This window comes from Cheilinus undulatus, linkage group 22, assembly GCF_018320785.1.
Source record: "Cheilinus undulatus linkage group 22, ASM1832078v1, whole genome shotgun sequence".
NCBI classification, from domain to species: domain Eukaryota; kingdom Metazoa; phylum Chordata; class Actinopteri; order Labriformes; family Labridae; genus Cheilinus; species Cheilinus undulatus.
The window spans coordinates 17,227,732-17,243,474 of record NC_054886.1 but is presented as its reverse complement, the minus strand read 5'-3'; the positions used below and the strand labels follow the sequence as shown (position 1 = coordinate 17,243,474).

General features: G+C 40.3%; 1 protein-coding gene across 1 annotated transcript in view; it reads left to right on the top strand.

Moving 5' to 3' along the window:
* Positions 1-301: 301 nt before the first annotated feature.
* LOC121505017 (putative uncharacterized protein DDB_G0282133) overlaps positions 302-15,743 on the top strand; it is a 16,951-nt gene continuing 1,509 nt past the window's right edge. Inside the window, exons 1-3 of the mRNA XM_041780136.1 lie at positions 302-335; positions 6,386-7,009; positions 13,105-13,178. Coding sequence (XP_041636070.1) covers positions 302-335; positions 6,386-7,009; positions 13,105-13,178 — 732 coding nt within the window. The remainder of the gene's footprint in view (positions 336-6,385; positions 7,010-13,104; positions 13,179-15,743) is intronic.

Here is a 15,743-nt window from a genome sequence, read left to right as displayed (position 1 = left end):
CAAAAAATAAAAGCCTGGCATGCTGTGTCAAACTAAAATGAACCCCTGGGTGGAAACGACCTATATGTAAATTTTTTCCATATACAGGGCACCAAAGAGGACATTTTTTAAATTTTTTAATGTTTAGTAATATTTCTAAAAGTGTTGCTGCCTTTCTTGACCAGAGCATGAAGTTTTCCTGGATAAATTGGTAAAATGTTTAAGAGGTCAATAAAATTCCTTGAATTTGTTACTTGTTGTCCTTGCTTTGTCAACAGATATGCTTCCTGTTTGTGAATAGCAATCCCTTGCCAGCGCCATTATGGACTGTGAAGTTTACCTGAGCTTGCTGATAGGTAAGTAATGTTGCATATTATCATTGGTCTATGATGAAACTTTGTGCCTTTGACCAACTGTTGTCAGATATGCCAACATCATCTGCAAATACCAGATAATATCAGAAGAATGATAACTCAGGGTATGAATAGCCTCTATAAAGTTTAACCTTGAAAACTCGAATGCTTCGGACTATTTGTATCAGGAAAAAAACAAAAAACAAAAAACGTTGCAGTCATTGAAAAAGAGATCTCTATCTCAATGGGTTTTTTCATCTGGTTAAATAAAGGTTAAATAAATTAAAATTGAAGAAGAAACACATTATGGAGCTATTTTTGGAAACAGTTCCATACATTTGGATAGGGTTTTCTTTTCTTTTACATTGATTTTTTTTTGGGCTTTTTGAATCTTTTGGAGAGATAGGACAGTAGAGTGAGTCAGAAACAGGGATGACAGAGCAGAACTGGAAGACTGTTCCACTGCTGAAGAGCCTCAAATTCTTCAAATGACTAAGTTCTTTGTACAACTAATTACCTACAATCGAATACACACAATTTTCCCTCTCTTAAAAAAGTAAAAAGACAGAAAAATTTAAAAATAGCACATTATCAAGAGGAAGCCAAGTCCTCCACTGCCCAATATACTTTTGAATGTAAGTACTGTCCCGCTTCCACTATAAATATGGTATAGTTTTACAGCATCAAAATAAAGCTGGCAGCAAAAGTTGCACCATAGAATCTGATTATAATATATGATGAATATGATTATAGGATTAAATATAATACTTATATCATGATCATATGATGATATAATCTCATTTCCATGATACTGACATCTCTAATTAAGAGATGAAGATTGCAGCTGATTTTCTAGACTGCTTTAAAAATGGCTGAAAACATACTTTATTCTCTAGCAATGGATCCGAAACAGGATGTCGACACACTTTCGTCACATTTTGGAACTGACATTTTATTAGTGAAATTAAAGTGTAAAAAGTATATGCATAAATATTCACCCACTTCAAGTCAATATTTAGTAGATGCACCATAACTCTCTTGCAGACGGTACAAGATTTTCCACCAAGATTTTCCTATTTTCCCGCATTAATTTAACCCTCTACCTTTACAAGCCTTCAAAGGCCGGCTGCCAGGGCATCCCCCTAGCATGATGCTGCCACCACTGTGCTTCGTGGTAAGAATTGTGTGTTTGTGGTGATGTGCAGTGTTTGGTGTCTGCCAAACATAGAGTCTTGTCTGATGACTACAAAGCACCATTTCGAACTTTATTCCACTTGACCATGGAGTCTCCCACAGGCCTTTCGGCGAACTCTCGTTAACTTTAAGATGAGTTCTCTTCAACAGTTGCTTTCTCTTTGCCAGTCTCCCATAGGTCTTTGACTGGTGAAGAACCCGGGGAGTAGTTGTTGTATGCAGAGTCTCTCCCTTCTCCGCTGCTGAAGCATGTAACTCCTTGAGTAGTCATAGGTGTCTTGGTGGTCACTCAGTTTATGAGGATGGCCTGATGTAGGCAGATTTACACATGTGCCATATTCCTTCAATTCTTGATGATGGATTTAACTGAACTCAGGGGGATGTTCAGTGTCTTGGGAATATTTTGTATCCATCCCCTGACTTATAATTTTCAATAACCCTTTCTCGGAGTTACTTGGAGTGTTCTTTTGTCTTCATGGTGTAATGGTAGCCAAGGGTACTGATTAACCAGTGCCTGGACATTCCAGACACAGGTTTCTATATACTACATTTACTTGGGACACATTCATTGCATTCAAGTGATCTCCATTTCACTAATTGTGAGACTGCTAGCCCTATTTGGCTGGACCGCTGTTGAATTAGGTCAGTCACTTCAAAGGGGTAAATATTTACATGACATTCCATGACAATGAATATTTCAGGAAATTCTATCAGTAAAATGAATGAATTAAAATGGTGCAATACCATTTCTCATGATGTAAAGCCTGTTATGCATAAGTAGTTATGAAAACTTTTGCTTTCCTTCTATTGCAGCTATCTGGCTACCTCACCTCAGGTTCACAGTTTCCAGCATGGTTCCTGAAGTGAGTACAGGAAATGCATTGACCACTACCGTACAAGAGATCAGTGAAATTTCAACAAGTCAGACAATCAACAGTCAACATACGTCAACAACATGGACAACAGCATCAGTAACCCCTACAGAGTCAAACATGTTGACTTCAGCTGAGGTGTTAACATCAACCTCCAAGAGCACACAGGAAAGCATGGCTGCATCAGTACAGAATGACGCTGTGGTCAATGGAGAAACATCATTGCCTATGACTGCAACATCAACAGAGAAGAGTCCAATTATAGCCACTGCTATGGGAAAATTTTCACACAGTACTTCTGTGATGGGTGCTCACGTTTCTGCTCAAACCAGTCTGTCACCTTTCAAGGATACAATTAAGCCAACGTCAGAACCATCTGGTAATGGCACTTCTCCCATGGTTAGCAATAAACATTCATTCCTTGGCACCAGCACTTCAACAATGGTGCACAGTGTTTCAAAGCAAAGGACTTCTTCAGTAGACATAGCAACAGTACCACAAATTTTTTTTGACTCAACACAAAGTCTTACAACCTCAACTACAGCTCCTTCAAGCCAAAGACTGCCAATGCAAGAATTTAGCTCAGATTCACCAAATTCCACCATGGAAGATATGAAAGTACCCATTGATGTAATTTCCCCATCGGTGGATGAAACTGCCACATCTTCAACCCTTGAAAACACCCATGTTCATGACTCACCCACAAATATTTATGCAACTGCTGTGCCAACCACACCTAAGGCCTCGGACATCACAGATCAACTCACACAGTCCAACATTCCATCTACCTCACATACTGCTGATGCCTTTTCAGTAAACACACCTGCATTTGAATCCCAAGACACAACAAAAAAGCCAAGTTTTACCACAAATGAATCCGACACTGCAGCTTTAAACCTCACTTCATCAACTGAGATGAATCTAAAGAGTACAGCAAATGAAAAAGCAAATGAGACGACCATTTCCCCAGAGGAAACAAGTACAGCCAAGGTGCAAACACCATCCACGATAAACCACAAAGCAACACTTGAAACAAGTTTACCACAACAACAAACATTGTCTTTCTTAGCTACAAATAGCACAACAGCTTCACAACATATGCCTTCCCCTAGAGTGGAAAATAATGCCAATCAAGACATTCAAACCACTGAGAAACAAACCACAAGACCCATTACAACAAAACAATCTGCATCAACAATTTCAGAAGTATCTTCAGAAGCAAATAAAAGTGTTCCACTGAAAATTGATGGGCTCTCAGCTCTACAACAAAACACTCCTTTGCAAACAACTATATCAACAATATTATCAACAATATCTGGAACTACGTCTGTAGAGATAGCATTCACCAGTACTGTGACACACCCTGAACATTCTGAAACATCACAGAGAACAACAAAAGTAGGGACAAAATCCCTTACATCACAGATTCAAAACATGGTACAGTCAACCCCAATGTATACTTCAACATCATCAGCAAAAACATCACACAAATCAGAACAAATCACTGAATCTGAATCGTCTGTGTCAAGCACATCAACACAATCAAATAATGGGACTCTCAACCCCAACTCTACAACAACCCAAACCCCTAAAGTGTCCATTTCAACAACACAACAGAAACAATCTTCCTTAAAAGAAACAATCACAAGCAAGAGTTCAACACTTTTAAAAACATCAGCCACAACCTCAGCTCAAAAGATCTCATCTACGATTACTGAAACCATAACAACCAACCAAACAAAAGCACTCATAGAAATAGCCAAGGCTCTAGACTCCATGGTGGCTCAGTCAACTCCAAAAACTACGGTGTCAGCCACATTAGTACCAACCCAATCACCCTCTCATAGTTCTACATCTGTAATAACAGCATCCACAACTACAAGTCTTAGATCTGCATCCATGAAAGCTAGCACAGAAACATTAATGCCAACCACAGCATTGACAGAAACCAGAACAGAAGAAGCGCCAACACAACTGTTGATTCCAACAATGCGGGGGACACCAGAATCAGTGACATCGTCAAAAACTATGCAATCCATTGAAACAGTAGAGGCAGAAACAACAGAAGCAACTCAAACAAGCAGTATTGCAACTACAGCTCCAGCTAAAGAACAAAAGTTAACATCTGTTGCAGAAAAAAACCCAACAGATCTTATAATGTCTACCCTGCAAACATCAACAGATATTACAGGATCTACAGTATATTCACACACACCACCAGATAAATCCACTGTAAAAGCAACCTTAACACCACATATTGGGAAAGCATCCGTGTCTTCAGACAGCGCTACACCAACAGGATCCACGGTTTATTCAAAAAGCAGGGAATCAGCATCACTTACATCTACCACAACAGTGAAACAAGCCAAACCAGATGAACCATCCACAACTTTCACAGTATATCCATCAACTCAACATGACTCAGCTGCAACTCAGTCATCCAAAACAGAGCAGACAGCAAGTCACTCAACATCACCAGGACTTGACACATCTATTATAAAGTCAACACAATTCAAAACACCCACTGTGACATCAAAAATCTCAGAAAGTACGCCACCGCCACAAACTACAGCAAGCAAAACCACAACCTTTTCCACTGTTCCAACAACACAACTGACCAAATTAAAACTAGCAGATGCCACCACACTTCAGAGCACATCAACACATAGTGTGCCAGTAACAAGAGAGTCAACAACTCTTCAAACCCAAGCCACAGCACTTTCAAAATCCACAACAGATCTACCACAATCAACCCTATCATCAACTATGTCCTCTTCACCAAAAGAAAGTTCACAAATTATAGGAAAAACAACCAAAAATCCTATGTCAATACTAAATGTGGGAACATCTGCAGCATCGACAATGACATCAACTCAATCCACAGCAATCACAACACAACTAACGTCCACCATAGCAGACACTGGGATGACTGGAGCAACAGAATCAACTGCAACACCACAACACATTGTATCAACACTATCTATACAAAATACAGAAATGCAATCCTCACAAAGTACTGCATCTGCTTCAGCAGAACTAGTCACATCCCAGTTATCAACAACTGAACAGGGCACAACTGCTGGACCCAAAATGGGAAATACAACAGTGTCCACGAAGACCCACATTCAAACACCATTAAACACTACATTAGGTACAACTCCAGTTGTAGCAACTAGTAGCAGAAAGACACCACTATCAACAGTGAATGTGCGGGCAAGTAGCAATACAATGCCAAAAGACAGCATGTCATCCACAACCATGCTAATTCAACCACCAGAACCCACAACTTCATCACCACCAATGAAATCATCTCAGAATAAAGCATCAACAAGTCAAACCCAATCAACAAAGCCACCTCAAACTGTCCGTTCTGCCTTAGAGAACGGCCAAAATGTTGCACCAACCCAAATCAATGTAGCTACATCGTATTTTCCAACAAGACAAACTGAAGGAACCATGTCGGAAGCAACAGATCTTACCCAATCAGCACTGAAGACCAATACGTTTGACCTTGCCATGTCTACAACTACTAAACAAATAACATCAACACAAATTAGTTCACCTACTACAACACTGCCACAAACAACAGAAAACACATTATCATACATTACAGTTATATCTACACAAGTCCAAATGACAGAATCAGGATCATCAACAGAGTCATCTACAAATCAAAGTGTAGAATTGACAAAAATTCACAGCGTAACACCTTCCCTGACAGGATCAGGAACCAAACCAACACAGCCTACCACGACAGAATCCACAACACAAGATGTGTCTGGAACAAAACCAACAAAATCGTTCCCACTATCAACAGAGGCAGCAGCAACATCAGCACAAATGGCTACAACTAATGTTTTACCACACATGACTCTAAACACAACAGAAGAGGCCCCTACATCAACACAACCTACCCCATCAGTCCAAACACAACTACAAACTACTGATGTGAAAAATACAACAATAGGACCAATTTTTCTAACGCAGTTGACTCAAGGAACAACAGAAGAGGTGCCAACATCAAAACAACCTACTCCATCTTTCTCAGCACAACTACAACCTACAGATGTGAAAACTACAACAATAGGACCAATGATTCCAACATACATGACTCCAACCACAAAAGAAGAGGCCTCTACATTGACAAAACCTACCACATCAGTCCAAACACAACCACAAACTACAGATATGCAAAATACAACAACAGGACCAAGGGTTCCAACACAGTTGACTCAACCCACAACAGAAGAGGCATCAACATCAAACCAAACAACCCCATCTGTCCCAACACAGTTGACTCAACCCACAACAGAAGAGGCATCAACATCAAACCAAACAACCCCATCTGTCCCAACACTACAAACTACGACTGTGCAAACTACAACACTAGGACCAATCGTACCAACACAATTGACTCGATCCACAACACAAGAGGGCCCAAAATCAACCCAAACTACTCCATCTGTCCCAACAGTACTACAAACTACTTCTGTGCAAACTACAATGATAGCACGAGTGGTTCAAACACAATTAACTACAACCACAACACAAGAGGCCCCAACATCAAAGACACCTACTCCATCTTTCTCAGCAAAACTACAAACTACAGATGTGCAAACTACAACTAAAGGACCAATGGTTCCAACACAGTTGACACCAGCCACAACACAACAGACGGGCTCAACATCAACGCAACCTACTCCAACTCTCCCCACACAACCACAAACTACAGATGTGCAAACAACAACAAAAAGACCAATGGTTTCAACACAAATGACTACATCCACAACACAAGAGGCCCCTACATCAAACAAAATGACCCCATCGGTCCATACACTGCTTCAAAATACAGATGTGCAAACTACAATGATAGGACCAATGGTTTCAACACAATTGACTCCACATATGACAGAGGTTGCTACAACATCAACACAACCTACTCTGTCTTTCCCAGCCCAACTACAAACTACTGATCTGCAAACAACAACAAAAGGACCAGGGGATCCAGCACAATTGACTCCATCCACAATACAAGAAGAGGCTCCAACATCAACACAACCAACTTCATCTTTCCAACCCCAATTACAAACTACAGATGTGCAAACAACAATGATAGGACGAGTGGTTCCAAAACAAATAACTACACCCACAACAGAAGATGCCCCAAAATCGACACAAAATACCCTATCTGTCCCAAGACAACCAAAAAGTACAGATTTGCAAACAAGAACGATTGGATCATTGGTTCCAACACAAGTGACTACATCCACGACAGAAGAGGCCCCAACAACAACTCAAACTACCCTATCTATTCCAATGATACTACAAACAACACAGCAAACCTCACTGAAAGTACCAATGGCACCAACACAAAATACTCCACCTAGAAAAGAAGCAACTACAACATCGACAATAATTTCCCCATCCATCTCAATATTGCAACAAACTACAGATGTGCAAACAACGATAGGGCCAGTGGTGACACACTCTAGTCAACCTACAACAGACGGGCCCCCAACATCAACACAAACAACCCCAACTGTCCCAGCCCAACTACAAACTACTGATCTGCAAACAACAACAAAAGGACAAGGGGATCCAACACAATTGACTCCATCCACAACACAAGAGGCCCCAACATCAACACAACCAACTTCATCTTTCCCAGCCCAACTACAAACTACAGATGTGCAAACAACGATGGTAGGTCGAGTGGTTCCAACACAATTAACTACACCCACAACAGAAGATGCCCCAAAATCAACACAAACTAGTCAGTCAATCCCAACACAACCAAAAAACACAGATGTGCAAACAACAATAATAGGACCAATGGTTCCAACACAATTGACTACATCCACGACAGAAGAGGCCCCAACAACAACTCATACTACCCTATCCATGCCAGTGATGCTACAAACAACACGGGCAACCTCAATGAAATTACCAATAGCACCAACGCAAAATACTCCACCTAGAAAAGAAGCAACTACAATATCGACAATAACTTCCCCATCCATCTCAATATTGCAACAAACTACAGATGTTCAAACAACGATAGGGCCAGTGGTGACACACTCTAGTCCACCTACAACAGACGGGCCCCAAACATCAACACAAACAACCCCACCTGTTCCAAAACAAACAAAAAATACAGCTGTGCAACCAACAACGAAAAGACCAGTGGTTCCAACACAATTGACTCCATCCACAACACAAGATGCCCCAACATCAACACAACCAACTCTATCTTTCCCAGCCCAACTACAAACTACAGATCAGCAAACAACAAAAGGAACAGTTGTTCCAACACAATTGACTCTATTCACAACACAAGAGACCCCAACATCAACACAACCAACTTCATCTTTCCCAGCCCAATTGCGAACAACAGATGTGCAAACAACGATGGTAGGTCGAGTGGTTCCAACACAATTAACTACACCCACAACAGAAGATGCCCCAAAATCAACACAAACCACCCAATCAGTCCCAACACAACCAAAAAATACAGATGAGCAAACAACAACAATAAGACCATTGGTTTCAACACAAGTGACTACATCCACGACAGAAGAGGCCCCAACCACAACTCAAACTACCCTATCCATGCCAGTGATGCTACAAACAACACAGCAAACCTCACTGAAAGTACCAATGACACCAACACAAAATACTCCACCTAGAAAAGAAGCAACTACAATATCGACAATAACTTCCCCATCCATCTCAATATTGCAACAAACTACAGGTGTACAAACAACGATAGGGCCAGTGGTGACACACTCTACTCCACCTACAACAGACGGGCCCCTGACATCAACACAAACAACCCCAACTGTCCCAGCCCAACTACAAACTACTGATCTGCAAACAACAACAAAAGGACAAGGGGATCCAACACAATTGACTCCATCCACAACACAAGAGGCCCCAACATCAACACAACCAACTTCATCTTTCCCAGCACAACTACAAACTACAGATGTGCAAACAACAATGATAGGTCGAGTGGTTCCAACACAATCAACTACACCCACAACAGAAGATGCCCCAAAATCGACACAAACTAGTAAGTCAATCCCAACACAACCAAAAAACACAGATGTGCAAACAACAATAATAGGACCAATGGTTCCAACACAATTGACGACATCCACGACAGAAGAGGCCACAACAACAACTCATACTACCCTATCCATGCCAGTGATGCTACAAACAACACGGGCAACCTCAATGAAATTACCAATAGCACCAACACAAAATACTCCACCTGGAAAAGAAGCAACTACAACATCGACAATAACTTCCCCATCCATCTCAATATTGCAACAAACAACAGGTGTGCAAACAACGATAGGGCCAGTGGTGACACACTCTAGTCCACCTACAACAGACAGGCCCCCAACATCAACACAAACAACCCCACCTGTTCCAACACAAACAAAAAATACAGCTGTGCAACCAACAACAAAAGGACCAGTGGTTCCAACAGAACTGACCCCATCCACAACACAAGAGGCCCCAACAACAACACAACCAACTCTATCTTTCCCAGCCCAACTACAAACTACAGATCAGCAAACAACAAAAGGAACAGTTGTTCCAACACAATTGACTCTATTCACAACACAAGAGACCCCAACATCAACACAACCAACTTCATCTTTCCCAGCCCAATTGCGAACAACAGATGTGCAAACAACGATGGTAGGTCGAGTGGTTCCAACACAATTAACTACACCCACAACAGAAGATGCCCCAAAATCAACAAAAAACACCCAATCAGTCCCAACACAGCCAAAAAATACAGATGTGCAAACAACAATGATAGGACCAAAGGTTTCAACACAAGTGACTAAATCCACAACAGAAGAGGCCCCAACAACAACTCAAACTACCCTATCTATTCCAATGATGCTACAAACAACACAGCAAACCTCACTGAAAGTAGCAATGGCACCAACACAAAATACTCCACCTATAAAAGAAGCAACTACAACATCGACAATAACTTCCCCATCCATCTCAATATTGCAAGAAACTACAGATTTGCAAACAACGATAGGGCCAGTGGTGACACACTCTAGTCCACCTACAACAGACGGGCCCCAAATATCAACACAAACAACCCCACCTGTCCCAACACAAACAAAAACTACAACTGTGCAAAAAACAACAAAAAGACCAGTGGTTCCAACACAATTGACTCCATCCACAACACAAGAGGCCCCAACATCAACTCAACCAACTTCATCTTTCCCAGTCCAACTACAAACTACAGATGTGCAAACAACAATGATAGGTCGAGTGGTTCCAACACAATCAACTACACCCACAACAGAAGATGCCCCAAAATCAACACAAACTAGTCAGTCAATCCCAACACAACCAAAAAATACAGATTTGCAAACAACAATAATAGGACCAATGGTTCCAACACAATTGACTACATCCACGACAGAAGAGGCCCCAACAACAACTCAAACTACCCTATCCATGCCAATGATGCTACAAACAACACAGGCAACCTCATTGAAAGTACCAATAGCACCAATGCAAAATACTCCACCTAGAAAAGAAGCAACTACAACATCGACAATAACTTCCCCATCCATCTCAATATTGCAACAAAATACAGATGTACAAACAACGATAGGGCCAGTGGTGACACACTCTACTCCACCTACAACAGACGGGCCCCTGACATCAACACAAACAACCCCACCTGTCCCAACACAAACAAAAAATACAGCAGTTCAAACAACAACAAAAGGACGAGTGGTTCCAACACAATTGACCCCATCCACAACACAAGAGGCCCCAATATCAACACAACCAACTTCATCTTTCCCAGCCCAACTACAAACTACTGATCTGCAAACAACAACAAAAGGAACAGTTGTTCCAACACATTTGACTCTATCCACAACACAAGAGGCCCCAACATCAACACAATCAACTTCATCTTTCACAGCCCAATTGCAAACTAAAGATGTGCAAACAACGATGATAGGTCGAGTGGTTCCAACACAATTAACTACACCCACAACAGAACATGCCTCAAAATCAACACAAACCACCCAATTAGTCCCAACACATCCAAAAAACACAGCAAACCTCATTGAAAGTACCAATAGCCCCAACACCAAATACTCCACCTAGAAAAGAAGCAACTACAACATCGACAATAACTTCCCATCCATCTCAATATTGCAACAAAATACAGATGTACAAACAACGATAGGGACCAGTGGTTCCAACACAATTGACTCCATCCACGACACAAGAAGATGCCCCAAAATCAACACAAACCACCCAATCAGTCCCAACACAACCAAAAAATACAGATGTGCAAACAACAATAAGACCAATGGTTTCAACACAAGTGACTAAATCCACAACAGAAGAGGCCCCAACAACAACTCAAACTACCCTATCTATTCCAATGATGCTACAAACAACACAGCAAACCTCACTGAAAGTAGCAATGGCACCAACACAAAATATTCCACTTAAATCAACAATAGGACCAGTGGTTCCAACACAATCAACTCCACCTAGGACAGCAGAGGCCCCAACACCAACACAAACTACTCTGTTTGCCCAAGACTTACTAAAAACTACAGATGCTCCAACAACAATAGGACCAGTGGTTCCAACACAATCTCAACTAACCACAATAGAAGAAGCACCAACATCCATTCAAACTAGCAAATCCGTCCCACAACTGCTACAAACTACAGATGTGCAAACAACAATAAGACCAACACTGCCAACCCCATCTACCCAAACAGCAACAGAACCAGTCCCAACATCAGCACAAACTATCCTGTCCACCTCGGTATTGCAACAAACTACAGATGTGCAAACAACAGTAGGACTTATGATGTCAACACAATCCATTCAACCCACTACAGATTCTACCACAATAGAAGAAACGTCACAGCCAGAACGTACAGCAGATGTGCAACCAACAGTAAAGGAGAATTCACAAACTGAAAACACACATACATCAGCTCCAACAAAAAGCACAACGCTTGCTACGACAGATTCACCCACACTTATGTCAGCAACTCCAACAAGGGTACAACTCACAGCCTCAAAGCCACAACTCATCACAGAACAGAGCTTGAAAACAAGAAATGACTCATCATTTACCACACAAACTAGAGGATCCCGTGGCTCAAGTTCCACAACAGCACCAGTGACGCCATTTTCACCAACACTTGAGTCACAAAAAGGATCAGTGCCATCTACAGTCTCACCAGCAATGATTCGAGATCAAACAACAGCATCCCAAATGACCAGTGTGTCAAGAACCATTCATGTGTCTCCAATTAATAGTACAAGTTCTGTCAAGGAAGTAAAAAATGTTACTACTCACATGACAGGATTTGTCTCACCAACTAAAGAAAAAAACAGAGCAACAGGGCCTGCATCAACAGCCTTGTCAACACTGACTACATCCCTTGAAGGAAAAACTGGTGGGGAATCATCCATTCTCCCCAACAATCCATCAGATGGTACATCTACATTTGAGCAAACACAAGTAATGGATGTGTCAACCACAAATCCTGCAGAGGCCAATACAACACAGCAAAAATCTGATCCAACTTCTGTTCCCACACATGGACAAAAAATTGTTTTTTTCCAGTATTGCCCAAAAGTTGCTGTTGTGAAGCCTCTTGTCTTTGATTACCCAGTTGTGGTCCAGACATCATTTGATGTTTCTGACGCTTCCAGCGTGGAGCAACCAGATCAGGACAACACAAGCAAGGTAAATACAATGATGTAAAGGATTAGCTTGATATAACTGGATATGCTGTCATTCAGTAGGACAAAGATCATTTTTTTCTTAAATTTTCACAGATGCCAACATTGACACAAGAGGAGTGAACCAGACAGAAGTAATGGAATTCATCAATGATCATCTAAACCTACTTTCAAATGAAGAATATGCCTGATTAGCTGTTTCACATATCCACTGCACTGGATACATCTCACATCCAAATTGGCCTTTCAACCAGGCTGTAAACCTGTTTATTTTTTTGCTTTTAAAATAGCAATTTATGAATGGGTGTCTATGTGACTTCTTGGGATTCTGGAGCCAGCCTCAAATGGACAAACAAGGAACTGGAACTTATTGCACTTAGAAATTGCCTTCATTTTCTAGAATTTTTAAGAATATTTATATTTTAAAGACTATTTTTGGGAGGCTTTTATGCCCTTAGAGAGACAGGACAGCAGATGGATCCAGAAATTGAGTAGAGAGCATGGGAATGTCAAATGAAAAAGGAGTTTGAATTTGGACTTGGACCACCTGCTTTGATGACCAGTACTTCTGTACATGGGGCATACAAACTAACCAATAGGCTGCTACCCCCCCAGTTTTAATCTTTAAACACCTATAATATCCACTTGTTTAAAACATATAAGTCTGGTTCCAACCTTTGCTAGTTATCATTCTAAAGCAAGATATTAACGTGTACGTGATGTCAATGACATGTGTGTTTTCTTTAGACTGTATCCAATGTCTTTCCTTGGCTTCATAAGACAATGAACTCTACCTGTGAAGTGGAAAATCTTCTATATTGACATACAAATACACAGTTCTGACAATTTTAACAGACTTTTTTCTTTACCACTTCTGACCCATCCTTGCTAATTTTGCCACTTTTAACACTTGTTGCCAGTTAAAATCACTTTACTTCACTATAAACCAATTTTCAACTCTTTTTGCCACATTAACCCCACATTAACCCAATTTACCACTTTTATTGCCACTCTTTCTCCCTTTAAAACTTTTTTTTTTTTTCAAATGTTACAGTGAGCCATGGAATGAATGATTGCAGTAGAACTGCTTCATGTTTTGTGGTGGTTAGGCCTGTTAGGGCTCTTTTCTTGCCAGTGTTTTGTTTTCTATTATTTTTACATTCTGCTTTACAAGATATTGGTCTGAAAGAAGATGCTGATAACAAACCGTAAGGCAGTCAGATGTGAAGTTGTGATATTTCTTGGGCCTGATCTGGTTTCTTAAATGTAATGGTTAATATCCATATAATCCAATATTAAAATCCATCCAATCCCATCCATGGTTTTGTCCTCTACCTGAAATTTGTTGTTGTGGTGTTTGGTACATTTTTGAGTCTTTTATTTCTTCAGATCTTAATGATATGCTAATTTAATGTTCTTAAATAAATATTAACTTGAATAAACTGAGCATTCGCACCCATGCTAAATACCACTGCTTTATGGATGTTTTCCTTTTATTCGTATTCATGTCAAGTAGTGTAAAAGTAATTAAAAGTAGTAGGGAAGTAGGAAGTTTTAAGTTTCTCCAAGTGCATGCATGTCACAACAATCACTGAGTAACACAAAAGAATTTTACTATCTGTTCACATCAGTCAGATGGGGAGATTCAGTGCTTGATTTAGAGTTTCTAGTTGTAGCTGGGATGTCATTACTCTCACTGTTGTGTTTTCCAGATCACTCTCAGTGACCCTTGAATGAAGAAAAACATGTACATACATACACTCAGAGACTAAAAGCAGTAGGATAATACAATTTACAGGCAAACAATTCCATTTTGTACTGTAACACTATGCACTTTCAAGATTGCTATATGCAGTTAAAGAACCTTTTTAAGATCTCTTTTAAAACCAGAGATAGAAATGTGACTGAGGAATGAGGCAGAAAATCTGTTCCAGATGACTGAGCCTCTGAACCTGATTGACAACTGTCTGAGGCTGGTTCTGTAGAACAGACTATGAAGAAGATTGACAAATCTGATAACAGCGGATCTCAGACTCATCCCAGAAAAGCCATTGAAGGATTCAGGCAGCAAATTATAAAGGAACTGAAAAACTAAAGTCCTTTTTTTGCAGTATATATGTCAAATATGTTTAAAAATTGCAGGCTTTGAAAATTCAGCATTATGAGCACACTAGTTTGATTAAGTGACAATTAAAAAAATGTTAACCCAAACTATATCAATAAAAGAAATTAAATAATAAAAGTAATCTCAAAACTATATTCAAGTCTTCAGTCGCTCAATAAAGAAAATACACTTACTGTTAAATCAAAATGGGAAACAGAGGGAAACATGATAATGTCAAAGGAACAGCGGGAAGAAATATTCAAACAACAATGAAAAACAACCAGCTCCATCCTGGAGAGGCTTTTCTTGGAAAAATGTGATTCTTTATTTCTGCACCCCTATACATATGTGTTTGATTAGAATATATATATATATATATTCTAATCAAACACATTGTTGGAGATGTTGTAGAAACAAAGAAGCAAACCATTTCCACATATTTTGGAGTTGCCCTGCTGTGGCCCC